The sequence below is a fragment of the Phodopus roborovskii genome, unplaced genomic scaffold (genome assembly GCF_943737965.1).
Source record: "Phodopus roborovskii unplaced genomic scaffold, PHOROB, whole genome shotgun sequence".
Taxonomy (NCBI): Eukaryota; Metazoa; Chordata; class Mammalia; order Rodentia; family Cricetidae; genus Phodopus; species Phodopus roborovskii.
Genome location: NW_026126418.1, coordinates 67,193,953 through 67,210,542, shown reverse-complemented (window position 1 = coordinate 67,210,542; position 16,590 = coordinate 67,193,953). Strand labels below are relative to the sequence as shown.

General features: G+C 49.5%; 2 protein-coding genes across 7 annotated transcripts in view; both read left to right on the top strand.

Annotated features, from left to right (window-relative positions):
- Positions 1-3,224, top strand: part of Sec16a (SEC16 homolog A, endoplasmic reticulum export factor) — a 35,739-nt gene extending 32,515 nt beyond the window's left edge. For all 4 annotated transcript variants that reach the window (XM_051184902.1, XM_051184901.1, XM_051184900.1 and 1 more), the window contains one exon: positions 1,668-3,224. In XM_051184902.1, coding sequence (XP_051040859.1) covers positions 1,668-1,736 — 69 coding nt within the window. In that variant the 3' untranslated portion in view covers positions 1,737-3,224. The remainder of the gene's footprint in view (positions 1-1,667) is intronic.
- Positions 3,225-3,456: 232 nt separating this feature from the next.
- Inpp5e (inositol polyphosphate-5-phosphatase E) lies at positions 3,457-15,092 on the top strand. Of its 3 annotated transcripts, XM_051184892.1 has the most exons (10): positions 3,458-4,848; positions 9,658-9,781; positions 10,252-10,349; positions 11,007-11,131; positions 11,563-11,682; positions 11,953-12,060; positions 12,550-12,708; positions 12,774-12,889; positions 13,475-13,611; positions 14,090-15,092. In XM_051184892.1, the coding sequence occupies exons 1-10, from the start codon at positions 4,052-4,054 to the stop codon at positions 14,220-14,222; spliced, it is 1,917 nt and encodes a 638-aa protein (XP_051040849.1). In that variant the 5' UTR covers positions 3,458-4,051; the 3' UTR covers positions 14,223-15,092. The 3 variants fall into 3 exon arrangements, with proteins under 3 accessions (XP_051040850.1, XP_051040851.1, XP_051040849.1); XM_051184893.1 differs by lacking the exon at positions 11,953-12,060 and having other exon boundaries at positions 3,457-4,848; XM_051184894.1 differs by lacking the exon at positions 12,550-12,708 and having other exon boundaries at positions 3,457-4,848.
- Positions 15,093-16,590: the final 1,498 nt, after the last annotated feature.

Genomic DNA, 16,590 nt, shown 5'->3' with positions numbered 1-16,590 from the left:
GCCTCATGTTCCTCTCACTGATTTGGGCTCTTCAGGTTCAGAGCTTTTCTTTCTGTTCTTTGCCATGGGTGAGACCAGCCTCCCATTCCTTCACAGGATGTATGGCTATCCCAGTTAGCCACAGACTCCTAGCCCAGTCCTCTGCTCTCCCTCCTGCCTCTTCCCCTCGAGAGCAGCTCTATCAAGGAGACCCCTGGTTTGGAATCTTTCATTTTTTATTCCTGATTAATGCCTCTGTCTGGGTGACACACTGTCTAGTAGCTTCAGGCCTCAGCAGTTGACTCTGGAAGACCCTTTGGCTCTTCCTAGGTACTGTGGGTTGAGAGTTTGCTGAGTGCACTTTTCAGATGGGAATTTTCTTCAGATCAGAAGTAGTAATGCCATTTTGTGGTGCCTGCTGTGAGAGTTCAAGGTCTACATTCTGTGTCTCTGGAGACTGGAATGGCGTCTTTCCTCAAGGATTTATACAGCCCTTCCCTCAGTCATTGCCCTAGGTACTTATGCCAAGAAGAGTCTGGAATGCGCTGTATGGAGAAGTGTAGTCTAACTACTGTTAGGGGGAGCTGTGTCAGGGAAGAATTCTAGGTAGGCATCTTTATTTTGGGGAGCAGGGGTCTTGAGCCAGGTACATGCTAAACAAGCCAGGTACAAGCATACATGCTAAACAAGTACTCTACAAACTGAGTTGTATCCCCAGCCCCGGGGTATGCATCTTGTGGTTTTTATTTTTTCTTTCTTTTTTATAAAAGGATAAGCAAGCAAAGTTTATTATTTATTTTATGTGTATGGGCTTTTGCTGTATATTTGTCTGTGTCATGTGCATGCCTAGTACCTTCAGAGACCAGAGGAAGGCATCAAATCTCCTGGAACTGGAGTTACAGACAGTTGTGTCAGAGGGTGCTGGGAATTGAACACAGGTCCTCTGGAAAAGCAACCAGTGCTTTTAACCACTGAGTCATCTCTCTAGCCCTTGTTTATTTATTTATTAGTTTATTTTTGTGTATGTCATGCAAAGTCTATTGAGAAATAATTAAATAATTCCTTGCAGCCAGGGAAGGTCTCAAAAATGAGTTACCCAATCAGGTGTCTTAACTTCTGAATTTGATGTTCTCAGCCTACTCTCCAGTCATGGTCACTCTCTATATAGTCCTCTTGAGGATCCTGATATCCCCTATGTGAGGATCCTGCTCCTATGTAGATGAGGTTGCTATACCCCATATTTTCAACTACAAGATCTCAGTTTTCTTCTGACCTTGTCGTTAAATAGCTCTTCCAGATTCCTTGATTTTGATCCCAGTGAGGTCCTGTGAGGGAGGAAAAATGTATGCCAGTGTTCTCTCCTGGCATGGGGCATCCCTGTGCTTTGCAGCAACGGAAGACCATACGCCACTGCCCACTCTTAGACTCACTGAACCCTTAGCTGGCCCAGCTCTGTAGTTAGCCTCAGTCCTGTCCTTGACAAAACTGTGACAGAACAAAGCATGTCTGTAGTTCTGTGGGCTAGGAAATGCTGAGCAGCAGAAACTTGGCGCCAACAGGAGGTCTCACACTTGAAGCCAGAGTTTGCCCATTTTTCAGTGATCTGTGTGTTTACCCTGTAGACTCATCCTGCTACACAGCCACTGGGCATGGACACATGTGGGTCATTGTTGTTCCTTTTGTTTCAGGCTTCAGTCACCTCGGGGAATTCAAGGCCAGGGAGGATTGGCCAAAGAAAATACGCAGCATTGAACTAGGATTGCAGCTGGATTTGTAGTTGGAACCCTGAGATGACTAGATAACTGTTCTCCACCAAGAACCAAACTAGCTGCCTCAGGTCTCATGGATCCCAGATGGACATGGCAGTAACCCAGAGCCGTTCATACTGTGTGTCTCCCTCCTTGCAGCCCATGTATATGAATTACTGAAAAATTGATTCCATGGTTCCTTTCAGATGCTGGATAGAATGAATATAATTCAAAGTCTTCTATGTAAAAGAAGAATGTTTCTTTCTTAGTCACTTTAGACAAATTAAGAATATAATAGTTTGAGTCACTTGAGAATACCCCTACAGTGAGATTAGACAGGGCTTCTCCACAGAAGAGCACAGTTCCTTGGAAACCAGGGCCTTGCTCACACAAGAAATGGTACAAGCCAACCAGGTTTCTTTAGGATGCTGAGAGAAGAGCGAGTGCTTGACTGGAGGAGAGGAGTCCTGACTCTCCTTGGGCTGCCTGGCCTAAGAGGAGCCCCAGCTGCATTTGGGCAGCTCTGCCCTGTCCTGTGAACCAGGGAGTTAACACCAGCTCCTCTAAGGCCACCAGATGGCAGTGGCTCACAGGCTGGGAGGGAAGCCATTACCAAGGCATGTCTCCAAGAAATTCCCAGCCTCACTCCATTTTCTATGGCCCGATTAGGGCTGGGTGGATTCTGCTGCTCAGAGCTTCCCCTCGTGGCCCAGTCACTGGGGAGAGCCCAGGGAGCTGATGTTCTGAAGCTGCTGATCTGACTAACCAACCAGGTCAAAACCTGGCTGCATGCTGCCAAGTACTGCCCTCCTATTGAGGGGTCTGTCTGCCCCCCCCCCCAGCTGACTCGCTGTCACCTGTGCAGACATCTTTTAGGACTTGGTGGTGTCTTGGAGTGACTTACGGTGTCCTAGCAGACACTCTGGAACCTGACATCTCTACCCCAAAGCCCATCAGGGCCCTTCAGCGGCTTCTCTCACTGACTCAGCCACATCATTCTTTAAGGAGCTGCCACTACCTTCAAACTCAGAGCTTTAAGGCTTCACTGACTGTTTCTAAAACTATCCTTTTGCTCTAAAGAGGAGGGGAAAGAGATTTTTAAATATTATAAAAATCAGGTAATTTGGGTAGGAAACAAATGGTTTGCTTGGTATTAAATTTAGAAATTGTAGAATGTGGAATTAGTACAGCCCTTCCTGGTTTTCTGGTTCCCTGCATCATCTGGGAAAGACTCACAGAATGGTTTCCAGAATGTTCCATAGATGAGTGTGCCCAGACCCTCCTGTTCTGTCACTAAGAAAGGCCTGTCCCTGTGGGTCAGTAGCAACTTATGTCCTTGTTGGGACCAGGCAGGACCCTTGCCTCTGGTGCAACCCTGTCCAGGCTCTGTGTTGACTGCCAACCACTTTTGATTCAAGATGCTTCCTCCCTGGGAGCTGCTATTTTTCCTAAATTCAAATTGTTAAATAAAATATTTTGGGCTCTCAAGTAACTTCATTTATGGCTTCCTTTGTGTTTTCAGGGGCAGGCCAGTGAGGTTTTAAGTGTGGCCAGAGCCTTGGGCTGCTGTCGGATTGGTCATGGTCTGTCTGGAGGGGGTACAGCCTCTGTAGGACAGAGGGACAGAGCTTGGCTTCATGTGGGGTTGAGACTTCCAGGAACGGGATATGATCCTCCAAGCCGCCAGGGGCCGCTGTGAGCGGTGGTGTGATCGTGAACCGGGCTGTTCGCAGGGCAACCACAGAGCGGGGCATGGGCCAGGGTGACCACTAGGCTGAGCTGTGGCGAACCCTGGGCGGGGGCCGGGGCACGGGGCAGCAGTCGTTGTTCCAGCCGCCACCGTGACTGGGCTAGCCTCACCTCCCCCAGCGCCGGGCTCTCCTGGATCAGACCAGGCGCCGGGCGGCGTGTCTGCGACCGAACGAAGGGCACAGGTGAGCCTAGGACGCCGAGCACGCTGCCCTACTCTGCCACGGTGGGGTGGAGGGCTCACCCAGGGTGTGGGACGGGCTTCTGCAGCTCCGATCTCCTGGTGCCAGTTCCTATGAGGTCTCTTTAAGACCAGCAAGCTGGCTTCAGGGAGCTAAGAGAGACTCTAGAGAGATTTTCTAGATTTCCTCAGGACTTAAGCCATGCTGCCGCAGGCCCTGCTCCAAAAAGACCGCCCCGTGCCACAAAGGGAGCCGCCCGAATTTTCTTGGCATCCATCTGGTGACCTCTGACGTGCATCCTTGACAACACAAGTTGCTTGCTTACCTCCCGGAGAGGATCCCTTTCCTTAGGAGGGCCAGACTGAGTGGGCGAGGACTGGCCAGGTCCAGACTATGCCGTCCAAGTCAGCTTATCTACGTCACACGGAGGCACCTGGGCAGCTGGAGGGCAGAATGCTCAAGGGACAGCTTCCAAATACAGCCAAGAACCTCACCCCAGCACCAGGCTCCCTACCAGCCACTGAGCCTCAGGATTCAGAGACAAATCCCATGCCTCCTTTCAGCATTCCAGCAAAACCAAGCAACCAGAACCCACAGCTACCTATGAGACCCAAGTTGGAGCGAACCCTGTCCCTGGATGATAAGGGCTGGAGAAGAAGGCGTTTCCAAGGTAGTCAGGAGGATCTGACAGTCCAGAATGGGGCCAGTCCCTGCAGGGGCTCCATGCAGGATTCTGTCACCCAGTCTTCTGCCTGCAGTCGGCCCCTACCCTGCCTCAGCACATCCTTGCAAGAGATCCCTAAGACCCGAAAGGCCACAGGCAGTGAGGGAGGGAGCCCATCGTTGTGGAGTGACTGTCTCCCTGGGATGATCAGCACCTCCTTGGACCTCTTGCACAGAGAGACAACCCCAGGTGGGGGCTCCCCCAAGTTGGCAAGTTTGCATTCTTCACACACACCACCCGCCATGGACCTCAACATAGCCTCCAGCTCCCTGAGAACAGCAAACAAGGTTGACCCTGAGCATGCTGACTACAAGCTCCGCATGCAGACCAGGCTGGTCAGGGCCCACAGCAACCTGGGCCCTAGCAGGCCCCGGAGCCCCCTGGCTGGTGATGATCACTCCATTCATTCAGCCAGGTCCTCCTTCAGCCTTCTGGCCCCCATCCGCACCAAGGACATCAGAAGCAGGTAGGATTCTTGGAGTGGCGGGGAGCTCTGGGGCTGTCATCCGTCCAGAGGCCTCTGTCTAATCAGGCCAAGGACGTAGTAAGCCAGGCATGGTGGTTCATGCTTGTAATCCCCGTACTTGAAAGGTAGAGATAGGATAATATAAGTTCAAATCCAGCCTGAGCTACATAGTGAGCTGATATATATGTATGTATGTATGTATGTATGTAAATAAAGAGGACAAGCTGCACAGGGGCCATGTAAATGGATTCACATAGAGAATGCCCGAGACTTGGAAATAGGAAATAAGACAGGACCCCCATCCCCTCTCAGACATCATGCCTTTCTCCTCCTGTCTGTATTATTCCAGTACCTTTCCTTTGTGGCTCACTGTCATCCAGAAACTATGAACCCATAAAAGTAGATCATTCTGCCTCATTCCTTATGTAGGCAGATGAGAACACACCCATCATGTTGTCATTGCTCCTGTAGTTTGTACTTCCATACACCCTGTTGGGAAGCTTTCTCAGTCAGTGTCTGAATTAGTCCCTTTTTTTTTTTTTTTTTTTTTTTTTCTCCTCCCCGTGTGGAGGATTAGAGATTTCTTTAGCTGTACTATTATTTAACCACTGCCCATGAGGAGTACTCAGGGGCCTCATAGTGATGCCTGTGGAAGCGTTGAGAGTGCTGTCCCTCACACTTTGAGCCACAGATCAGCATTTTACCAGGATATTTAGACACCAGTTAACCTACTGGACCAAGTGACATCCAAGGGGCCACTTGCAGGAACAAACCACAGGCTTGACTAGTTTATGCCCTTGGGAAAGCTTCCACACTGCCTAGAGCTACAGGGTCCCAGTGTCTGTGGTGGGGTCTTGTTGATGTCCACCGAGGCCTCTCACCTGCCACACAACATCCCAAGAATGTACAGACTTCAGTTTCTTATGCTTGATCTTTCTGACTCCAGCAATTAACTTGTATGGACTTATACTGAAAAGAGCCTGGGTGTACCCCAAGATGAGCCCTTCCTGCCTATGACTTTCCGGTGTTGGCTCCCCTTTCCTGAGTCCAGGAGCCACATCCACCACAACCATTTTGCAGGACAAGGGTAGTTGGGGAAGTGAGAACAGGGAGAATCTAGAGATGGTTCATGCATTGTTTCCACGAGCTGCCTAAACAGGTGACTGTGGGTTCGAAGGTTTCATACTAGAGAACTGGAGGCAGAGATTGAATGGAGTGTCAACAGGACTGCTTCAATCTAGAGGGCCAAAAGAGCGTTCCTTTCCTCAGAGAGAGATGTGATCTCTGGCAAGGGTAGTTTCTGCCTGTATCTCCAGGTGGTCACTTCTAAGTTTCCCAGCTGTGCTAACTCCAGGGCCCTCTGGAGATGCTGCAGTACTTATATCTGCACAGACCGTTTCTAAAGAGGGCCTCATTCTGAGGATCCTGTTGGGGGACCATTCAGTCACCTTATTCCCAGAACCCATAGGCAGCCCTACAGCTACTACCCTCTATGCCACACCTCTTCACCAAGCCTGGCTCTTCCTCGATATGCCCTAGTGCTCTTCTATCACCTCTAGTTATCAGTAGGCCAGCAATCCTTTTACTTAAAATACTTAAATATTTTTATTATTTTTAATTAGGTGTAGGGTGTGTGTGTGTGTCTGCATGTGGGTTATGTGCATGTGAGTACAGGTGCCTGCAGAGAGCAGAAGTGTTGATTCCCCAGAGCTGGGGTTATAGGCAGTTGTGAGCTGTCTGGTGTGAGTGCTGGGTACCAAACTTGGATCCTCTGGAAGAGCAGCAAGCACTCTTAACCACTGAGCCATCTCTCCATTCCCACAGGGCTCTTTTTAAAGAGTACCATTTCTACCACATTCAAAGCATTTATTACTTGCAGTCAGTCCATAGGAAGTGAAAAAAAGTCTGAGTGGGCCTCTGTTGCATCACTGGGAAGTGATGGAGGAGGGGCTGTAGCAGGCTTTCTCAGACTCCCAGCCCCCAAATCATGACACACTTATTATGAAAGCTATAAATCTGCATGCTGCCATGTGGCTTGTGGCTTTTACCGCTCCTCTTGCATGTCCTGTTTCATTTCCATCTCCTCTGGTGTCTCTCCCACGCCTAGATTCATCTCTTCTTTCCCTCTACCTGGAAGTCCCACTCCTGCCTAGCTATTGGCCATTCAGCTCTTTATTAAATTCATCAGAAAGTGCCTTGGCAAAGACACATCTTCATGGTGTACAAAAAGATTATTCCACAGCAAGGGGCTTTGTCCAGTTCTGCCTCGTACCTCATAACTCCAGTTTGTGGGAGTTGATTCTTCCCCACCATGTAGGTTCTGAGAACCAAACTTATACCATCTTGTTGGTGGCAAGCACCTTTACCTACTGAATCCTCTCATCAGCCTAAACTGCCACTTGGGGTGTGTGTGTGTGTGAGAGAGAGAGAGAGAGAGAGAGAGAGAGAGAGAGAGAGAGAGAGAGAGAGAGAGCAACAGAGACAGAGAGTAAGAGAGAGAGAAAGAAACAGGTTCTCACTATGTAGACCAGGCTGGGGGGGGCAGGTTCTCACTATGTAGACCAGGCTGGCCTTAAACTCACAAATACTTACCTCCTGGGATTAAAGGCTTCCATGCCACTTTTTCCCCAGAAGATCTGGGGTGCCCTTCCCTAAATGGGTTGGGAAGAAGCTGTGCTTCCTAAGGCTAGGCACAGCAGTGAGTTTTTACTCTGCTGCTGTCCAGTGATGTTCTGTAGCCACCTGGACAAACTGTATGGCTCCCTGGTTTGGTGGAAGCAAAGTCAGCCTCTAGGGAGGGACATGGGACTTAGGGCTGGTGTCTGAAAGACTAGCCCGTGCCTACCCTTTGCTCAGTGGTCCCTTCCTAATGATATATGATTTGGGAATGTGCTCCACCCTGACTGGTGTTTGGACCCAGCTAGGACATTGGTGACTTTGACTCATTACCTCGGAGGGAAGATCAAGAAGTTCCCTCGCTATGACAGACCAGTCTCCCTCCTGAAAGTATACAGATCTGGACCATTATGATGTTCTGCCAGTGGGGCTCACAATCATGGGTTCTGGCTTCAGTTGGCCATTGTTCTTAGAGATTTGGTTATAATTTGATCTTCAGAGGAACATGAATTTGTTCATGCATTCTTAGCAAGTTTGGAAAAACAGTAAGGTAGGCCAAGCATTGTGGAGCATACCTTCATCCCAGCTACTGGGAGACAGAAGCAGGAAGATCTCCAGTTGAAGGTCAGTCTGAGCACAGCATTACCTTGTCTCAAAGCAAAACAAAATCAAACAAACAAAAAAAAAAATCCAACCAAACAAATTGAAAAAGGTCCAAGATGTAGTAGCTCAGAGGTAAAGCTTGCTTAGCATGCATGAAGACCTGGGTTCCATCTCTTGTGTCAACAAAAATAGGGGTGGGGGTGGTTAGAGAGATGGCTTAGCAGTTGAGAACACTAGCTGTTGCTTGCAGAGGACCTGGGTTTGGTTCCCAGTACCCATTGTGGTGGCTCACAATCTTAACTCTAGTTCTAGGGAGTCTGATGCCACATTCTGACCTCCAAGAGCACTAGGTATGCACAGGGTACATATATATATACGTGCAGGCAAAACACTCATACAAATGAAAGAATTTTGGTTTTGTTGTTTTGTTTTTCAGTTTTTGGTTTTTCAAGACAGGGTTTTTCTGTGTGACAGCCCAGACAGTCCTGGAACTCACTTTGTAGACCAAGCAGGCCTTGAACTCACAGGGATCTGCCTGCCTTTGCCTCCTGAGTGCTGGGACTGAAGGCGTGGGCTGCTGTTGCCCACCAGGACTTCATTTCTTAAAGGTCTGGAGAATAATGCAAACACATCTAGTATTTCTCAGTGTATGAAAAATCATGAGATTCATATTTTTTTAATATTTTTAAAAATTTATTTGTTATGTATACAGTGTCTGCATGCATGCCTGCAGGCCAGAGGAGGACACCAAATCTCATTACAGGTGGTTGTGAGCCATCATGTGGTTGCTGGGAATTGAACTTAGAACCTCTGGAAGAGCAGCCAATGCTCTTAACCCTCTGAGTCATCTCTCCAGCCCTCAGATATTTTTAAATGCTTTATTTATTCATATTTCATGTACATTAGTGTTTTGCCTATATGTTTGTCAGTGTGAGGGTGTCAAACTCCCTGGAGCTGGTTTTAGACAGTTGTGAGCTGCCATGTAGTGAGAATTGAACCTAGATCCTCAGAAAGAGTAGCTAGTGCTCTTAACTGTCCATCTCTGTCCATGGACTTAGCCTGTTCATCTTTCCAACGCTGAGAATTGAATTAAGCACATCTTCTAGGCACACAACCTTACCCATCGTTTCTCTCTAGGGCTTTCATACCTTCTGTGCTGTAGCAATGGAGTTGAGTGATATGGCAGAGACCTGGTCATCTACAGGACTGTATATGTCCAGTATCCCTGCACAGGATGGTTGGGCAGGCCCTGTAGCACATGGTACACACATGTATCCTGGGTAGGTCAAGAGATTCCTCACAGTTAGGACTGTATCTCAACTTGACAGGTATAGCTTCATTCCACTGAACTCTGGAGATGGATTGAAATCAGAGGGAGATGAGTGCCGTACTGGGTTGTCATGAAAGTGGTGATGCACTCCAGCTGAGGGAATTCCCAACTCCAGGGGTGAGACTGATACCTGCTATGGTCAGTGTTGTCCTCAGGGCTCACATAGCTTGTAAGCCCTTTGACTTGTAGGCACCTGTCCTGAGTGAAGGGGCTTCTAGGTTACTTTGGTGTCACTCAGGCTGGCCGCTCACTTGTTGCAGGAGCTATCTGGAAGGAAGTCTTATGGCCAGCGGGGCCCTGCTAGGAGCAGACGAGCTGGCCAGGTACTTCCCAGACCGGAACATGGCTCTCTTTGTGGCTACCTGGAACATGCAGGGCCAGAAGGTGAGAGGGGTCACAGTGAGGTAAGGCAGAGGCAGCTGGGCTCCATGTCCTTGGGGAACCTATTCCAAGAGGCCCCCAGCACAGTCCTTTTGTCACAACATAGGCCTAAAGATAGGCAAGCAGGCCGCCTCCGTCTCTGTGAGTCCTTGTGAAGGACCAGGGTTGGGCATGCACCTGGGAGGATAGTCAAACCAGGTAGCATGCCGCATGATCTAGGGCCCCCAGAAAGGAGGGCCCCAGGCTGGGAGGTGGCAGGTCAACCAATTTGGGCTCAAAGAGGGAAACTGAAATACCTGACATGTCAAGGTTCTCTGGGAGACCAAACCCACAGCTGTGCACAACTTCTCTTTGAAAAGAGGCTATTTCTATGGCCACCCCCACATGACTGTGCAGGGCCTTGTTCTTCAGCTTCTACCCGCAGACCTGAGGGAGCCTAGTGGCCTTGACTGTTTTGTGGCTCTTCACTGCAGGAGCTCCCAGTGAGCCTGGATGAGTTTCTGCTCCCCACTGAGGCTGACTACACTCAGGACTTGTATGTCATTGGAGTTCAGGAGGGCTGCTCTGACAGGTGAGACACCACACAGCCTCCAGTATTGGAGCCTGCAGCATTCTGTGTGGACAGCTCACTGAGATAGGTCTGTAAGCCTGAAGGGTGGGACCTGAGGCCCTTGTATGGTTGGCTAGATGAGCAACCTCCATGCCTCGCTGAAATGAGCATAGCTGAAGTCAGTAATGTCTCAGGTTTTGTCTGCAGAAGCAGCTAAGATGCCTGGTTCATCCAGAAGCTCTGGGCTGTCGCGGTTCTCATCACATCCCATGGCATCCTGACTGGTTTCCCTGAGAAGCAGTCCCACAGCTATGTGCTCCTCACTGCATCTCCTGGGGCTTCTTGCCTGTGAGGAGAGCAGCCAGCCTTGTATGCTCTGGGAAAGGGATCCTGTCCTCAGAGCCCCCACTCCTGTCAGCCTACAGATCTCTGACAACTCATTCATGTGGGTCTTAGATGGGATGGAAAGTCTTGGGCCTGCAGCCAACCTGAAGGGTCTCAGTGCACAAGGATGTCATTAGCCCAGTCATGATTCTCAGTACAAGATGAGGCCCAGTTGTGGGGTCCTCTAGGAATGCTTCCAGGGGCTCTCTGGGCAGCATATGGGGGGAAGGTGAAGCTGGAAGTCCTCCTTTCTGTAAAGGCCATGCCCTCATCTAACCTGCCTCCTCCCCACAGGCGGGAGTGGGAGACACGCCTGCAGGAGACACTGGGCCCTCAGTATGTGTTGCTGTCATCAGCAGCGCATGGGGTCCTCTATATGTCCCTGTTTATTCGCAGGGACCTCATCTGGTTCTGCTCAGGTAGGTACCATCATGGGGCTTCTCCCCCACTGCTCCTCCCTCTCTCCGTTTCTCCCTGTCTTTCCCTTATGTGTGCATGTACCACAGAGCACATGTGGAGGTCAGAGGGCAACATGCAAGAGTCAGTTCTCTTTCCACCATGAGTTTTAGGGATCAAGCTCAGGTCTTCAGGATTGACAGCCTGCTGGCCCTTGCCATGCTTCTGTATCTACTGCTCCCAGGTCTCTAGGTACCTCCATATGCCAGCGCTTATAACATGTGGACCCTGTCTACATAGAGGTTCCCTCAAAGCAAACTGCAACCTCTCTGGCAAATGTGCACTTCCTGCCTGGGATGCAGCCTTTGAGGTTCCCATGTGTGAAAATACACACAAGCACACCTACTGTAGCTGTGTTGGTGAAGGCCCTGAACCGTCATTCCTTGCCCTGCAGAGGTCGAGTACTCCACAGTGACTACACGCATCGTGTCTCAGATCAAGACCAAGGGGGCCCTGGGCGTGAGCTTCACCTTTTTTGGCACTTCCTTCCTCTTCATCACATCTCACTTCACCTGTAAGTGCTTCCAACCCAGCCATGTGGTCCTGACACTGGCTTGTGAACAGCTTCCTCCTGGCCTCTGTCCAGGTGCGGTGCCAGTTACTCTGGGCTAGTAATGGTGGGCTCTGCCTGGCCAGGGCCTGACACTTGGAACATTCACATAGTCCTCCGAGGCAGAGGCCCTCAGCAAGGCAGCTGGGTAGTAGTGGGGGAGAGTCAGGGTGTGGGGCAGTATTTGGGGCAGGCTTTCCACAGAAGCTCAAGTGTCTCCTGTTTGTCTCATAGCTGGAGATGGGAAGGTAGCCGAGAGGTTGCTGGACTACAGCAGAACCATCCAAGCCCTAGCCCTGCCCCGGAATGTGCCAGACACAAACCCCTACCGCTCTAGTGCAGGTAAGGGTTACACAAGGCACTCAAGCACATGACTGTTTCTGTCCCTGTCCCCTGGCAGCTTAGCAGAAACCAAATCATGTAGTCCTCACTACCGAAATATCCACCAGGTTTACAGCTGGGCAGATGGGAGCCTAAAAGGTCCAGTGGCTTGCCCAGCGCTATCATTGTCCACAAGTCCTCACTGCTGACTACTTCATGGCCCTCGCTGAGTTGCGAGAAGCTGATAGGATGTGGCTAGCCTGCCATGTGCATTGAGGCTGCCCTTTGTACCTGGACTACACAGATGTCTCCCCAATCCTCTGCAGCTGTTGGCATTGGCTGTTCCCAACACTAGCCTCTTCCTGGGGGAGCTGCTCCCCAGCTGTGATTCTGTGGGGAAGGGGACCCAGACAAAGGACCTATCACTTGGCCTAGAGCTCATCCACCTGTCAGCAGATCATAGCATGTGAGGGGAGGCCAGCACCAATGTATTCTCCCACATGTGCCCAGGGGATGTCACTACCCGGTTTGATGAGGTGTTCTGGTTTGGGGACTTCAACTTCCGCCTGAGTGGTGGAAGAGTAGCTGTGGAGGCCTTCCTGAAGCGAGACCCAGTGGATGTGCTGGCACTCCTGCAACATGACCAGCTCACCCGGGAGATGAAGAAAGGTGAGTGGCCCGGGTAGCAGCACCTTAGGTGCGGCAGGCCCTTCCTGAACTCTCCTGTGTTACAGGGTCCATCTTCAGGGGCTTCGAGGAGGCAGAAATCCACTTTCTTCCATCCTACAAGTTTGACATTGGAAAGGACACCTACGACAGTACCTCTAAGCAGAGGACACCTTCCTACACGGTATATAACTCAGCCCAGCCTCAGGGCTCCTGCCAACCTAGTTCATATCAAACAGTGTGGGACTGGCACTCAACACACATCAGCCAGCCAGGTTAGACAGCCTAAAACTCAGCTCCAGGTCCAAGGCTGGTGACTGCGTGCTCACAGCTTACTGGGGGTGGAGGGTAGTCTCTGAGTGTATTACAGGGCTAAGCAAGCCATCCCTCAAAAGCAGGCCATAGTTGAATTCACACCTGGGTTCATCTACCAGGAGGGGACAAACAGGAGACTGCACTCTTGCTTGGCTTTTCCACCAGTCCTTGGCCTCTCTGGTACACAGTAGCACCTGGTGGGACCATAGGGCATCCATGAGGCAAGGTATTTCTCCACTCATCTCAGAGGGCTAGAAGGGAACAGATGCTATCCATTAGATTCCTAATAAGATGCTATCTATTGAATGCTATCCATTAGATTCCCCACAATTCAGTGGGGAGGGCTCCCTAACTGAAGCATACCTAGGCCTGGGCTGCTGGCCCTACCTTGCTGTAGAGGTACTTGCAGCAGAATGACTCACAGTCTCTGCTCCTGCTTTACCATCTCCTGAAGGACCGAGTCTTATACAAAAGCCGCCACAAGGGTGACATCTGTCCCATGAAGTATTCCTCTTGCCCTGGGATCAAGACTTCAGACCACCGTCCTGTGTACGGCCTGTTTCGGGTGAAAGTGAGGCCAGGGAGAGACAAGTAAGTCCCTGCTCACCTCTCAGAGCTGGCTGGGCTTTGGGATCTCTTGCCAGTTTTGGACGGGATGACTTTTTTGGGAGGGGTAGCAGGCTTAGGTGTGGAGGAACAATGTTTCTTGCTGTTAACACACCAGACAAGTTGGGTGCCAACAAGCCTAGATTAATATGAAGTTGTTTTCATCTGAGCCTAGGTCCTAGTAGTTCTCAGGATTTTCCTGTTATCCTCAGGTTGCTAACCTTTGGGGTTGCATGAAGAAGCAGCTTGTTCTGTGGCCTCAGGTTCCCTGGGGTTGAGCAAGCTCCTTCTGGAGCAGTATTACCTTTTTTGGCAATTCCACACCCAGGGAGTGGTTGGGGTAGGGCAGCCTAGATGGGATGAACCATAACCTTTGGACAGTGGTCCATTCTATCTGGAGCTCAGCAGGTGTGCAGCTGGGTGACATTGAGGCCAGCTCTTGTAACGGGTCTTTCTTCCACAGCATCCCATTAGCCGCTGGCAAGTTTGACCGAGAACTGTACTTGATAGGAATTAAAAGACGGATTTCAAAAGAACTTCAGAAACAGCAAACAATGAAGAATCAGAGCTCCAGTGCTGTCTGCACTGTGTCTTGAAGTCAGACAAGTACTGGCCACTGCAGCTCGGGGACCAAGGACACTGGAAAGAGATTGGGCTTGTTCTTTGGTGCCTCTTGCCATGTTAGGGTCTAATAAACTATGGCTAGGGGCTCTCCTGCTCTCACTACAGACCCCACCCCTCAGGACAGCAGTGGGCTGTTACCGGGCTATGCTTATGTCAGAGCAGCCCTATTATTTATGTCATGTTCCCACAGGCACATGACAGGGATTTGTTCTGAGTAGGTCATGTAGTCACCAAGCAACAGTTGCACACAGCAGTAGATAGTGAGGTTTGCCCTAAGCTCCCACACCTTCCCTGCAGGAAGTCCCAGCTTCCTGGCCTTGAACACTGCAACTTCTTCAAAACTCCTTTGTTCCTGTTCTAATATCAGAGCCCAGGTTATAGATGTGTTCTAGCAGCCCCTTTCCTTCTGGGAGGGATCAGGCAACCTCTGGTTGCTTAGACTTGCAATGGCCCCAAAACTAGCCAAGACCTAGAATTCCAAGGCCAAAGCCAGTCACTTCTGGAATGTGCCCAGCTGGCATTTTGGCAGGCTTTGGGGTTCTACATACCGGCCCCAGGCTCCCAGGCCTCCAGTTAAGTAGGGACTTCTCTCCACAGTTGTATCAACTCATGGTTTTGGGAGCTTCAGACCATTGCTGTTCTGCTGCTAACCCCAGAATGGCATTAGAAGTGTATAAAGTAGCACCTTGCTAGGCTTCATTCCTTGAAGGCGGCTTAGAACTCATTATTGCTTCTAATCTTACCCCATCCCTGAGAGTCATAGCCTTGAAGGGCATCCACTCTAGTCTTCTAAATAATTTATTTTTCCATATTTATATTTTTAAATAAATGCATATATTCAATTGTGAGCTCTTTCTGGCCAAAGACTGAACCTTGGAAGAAGCAGTGTTGCATGCATCCCAGAGCCTCAGGACAACTCCAGGATTTTAAAGGACAATAGAAATTAAAAGGTTTTTTTTTTTTTTTCATTTTATAAAGTTTCTGTGTAACAGCCCTGGCTGTCCTGAAATTTACCTTGTAGACCAGGCTAGCCTCAAATTCAGAGATCCATCTGCCTCAGCCTCCAGAGTGCTAGGGTTTTTACTCTCAAATTTAGTCACTTGCTACTTAGCCCCATCCCAAGTCCTTCTGCTAGGTGTTGTCCCTGCTCACAGCCAAAAGTGGCAACAGCTGGAAAAAGTGACTACTCCAGTGAACCATGGTAAAGCAAGCTAATGAGATAAAACCTGCCAGCATCAGCTTCAGGAATGTGGGATGTCAGCAAAGCCAAACCTTCTTGCTTTAATGCCCCCTCCCCCCACACACTACCCCAGCTGCCTTGGAACTTGTGACCTTTCTGCCTTTAGCTGCCTCCACTACTCCTGATTTGAGTAAGGTTTGGTGCTTTTCTTTCTTATTTGGGGAAGGAGTGTACAAGGCAAGATTTCTCTACGTAGGCTTGGTCGTCCTGGAATTAACTCTGTAGATGAGACCAGGCTCAAACCCACAGAGGTTCTCTTGCCTCTGCCTCCTGCTAGGATTAAAGGCATGCACTACCACTGCCTTTGGTGCTTCTTTGTGGACATTCTCTGGTCCTTTAGAAAAGACTGAGGTAATCCCAAACATCCCAGTTTGACCTGAGAGGAAGAAATCAAATCTTGGGTGTAAGGGTAGGAGGCAAAGTGCAATGATGACCATTTAGACTGCCATATGTTTAGACACGGAATTTCAGTTGCAAAGTTAAACATTTAAACTAGTGCAAATGAAGAGGGAAACTAGAAACTGGGCTTTGTAAATAATTGTGAGACACATCTGGCACAGTGACTCATACTTTGGTGCCCAGTAATTGAGGCCAAAGCAAGATGATCACTATGAGGCCAGCTTCATCTATATATTTAGTTACCAGAGAGCTAGGGCTAAGTAAAACCCCCATCTCAAAAAAAAAAAAAAAAAAAAAGGTGGGGGAGGAGGGGAGGGCTGTGAAATACCATCAGATTTATTCAGAAACTTAGCTTTAAAAATGAGCTGCCCAGGGAGCTGGAGAGAAGACTCAGTGGTTAACAGCACCGACTGCTTTTCCAGAGGTTCTGAGTTCAATTCCCACCAACATGGTGGCTTACAACCATCCACAAATAGATGTCATGCAGGCAGAATGCTGTATGTGTAATAAATCTTAAAAAAAAAAAAAAAAATGAGCAGGCCAGGTGTGGTGGCACATGTCTATAATCCTAGCACTTGGCAGGAGAATCTCTGTGACTTTGAGGCCAGCTTGATGTCTACATACTGAGTTCCCGACCATGTTGTGAGATCCTCTCTAAAGGAAAAAAGAACAGGTATGGGTGGCCCTGTATGCTTTATGTT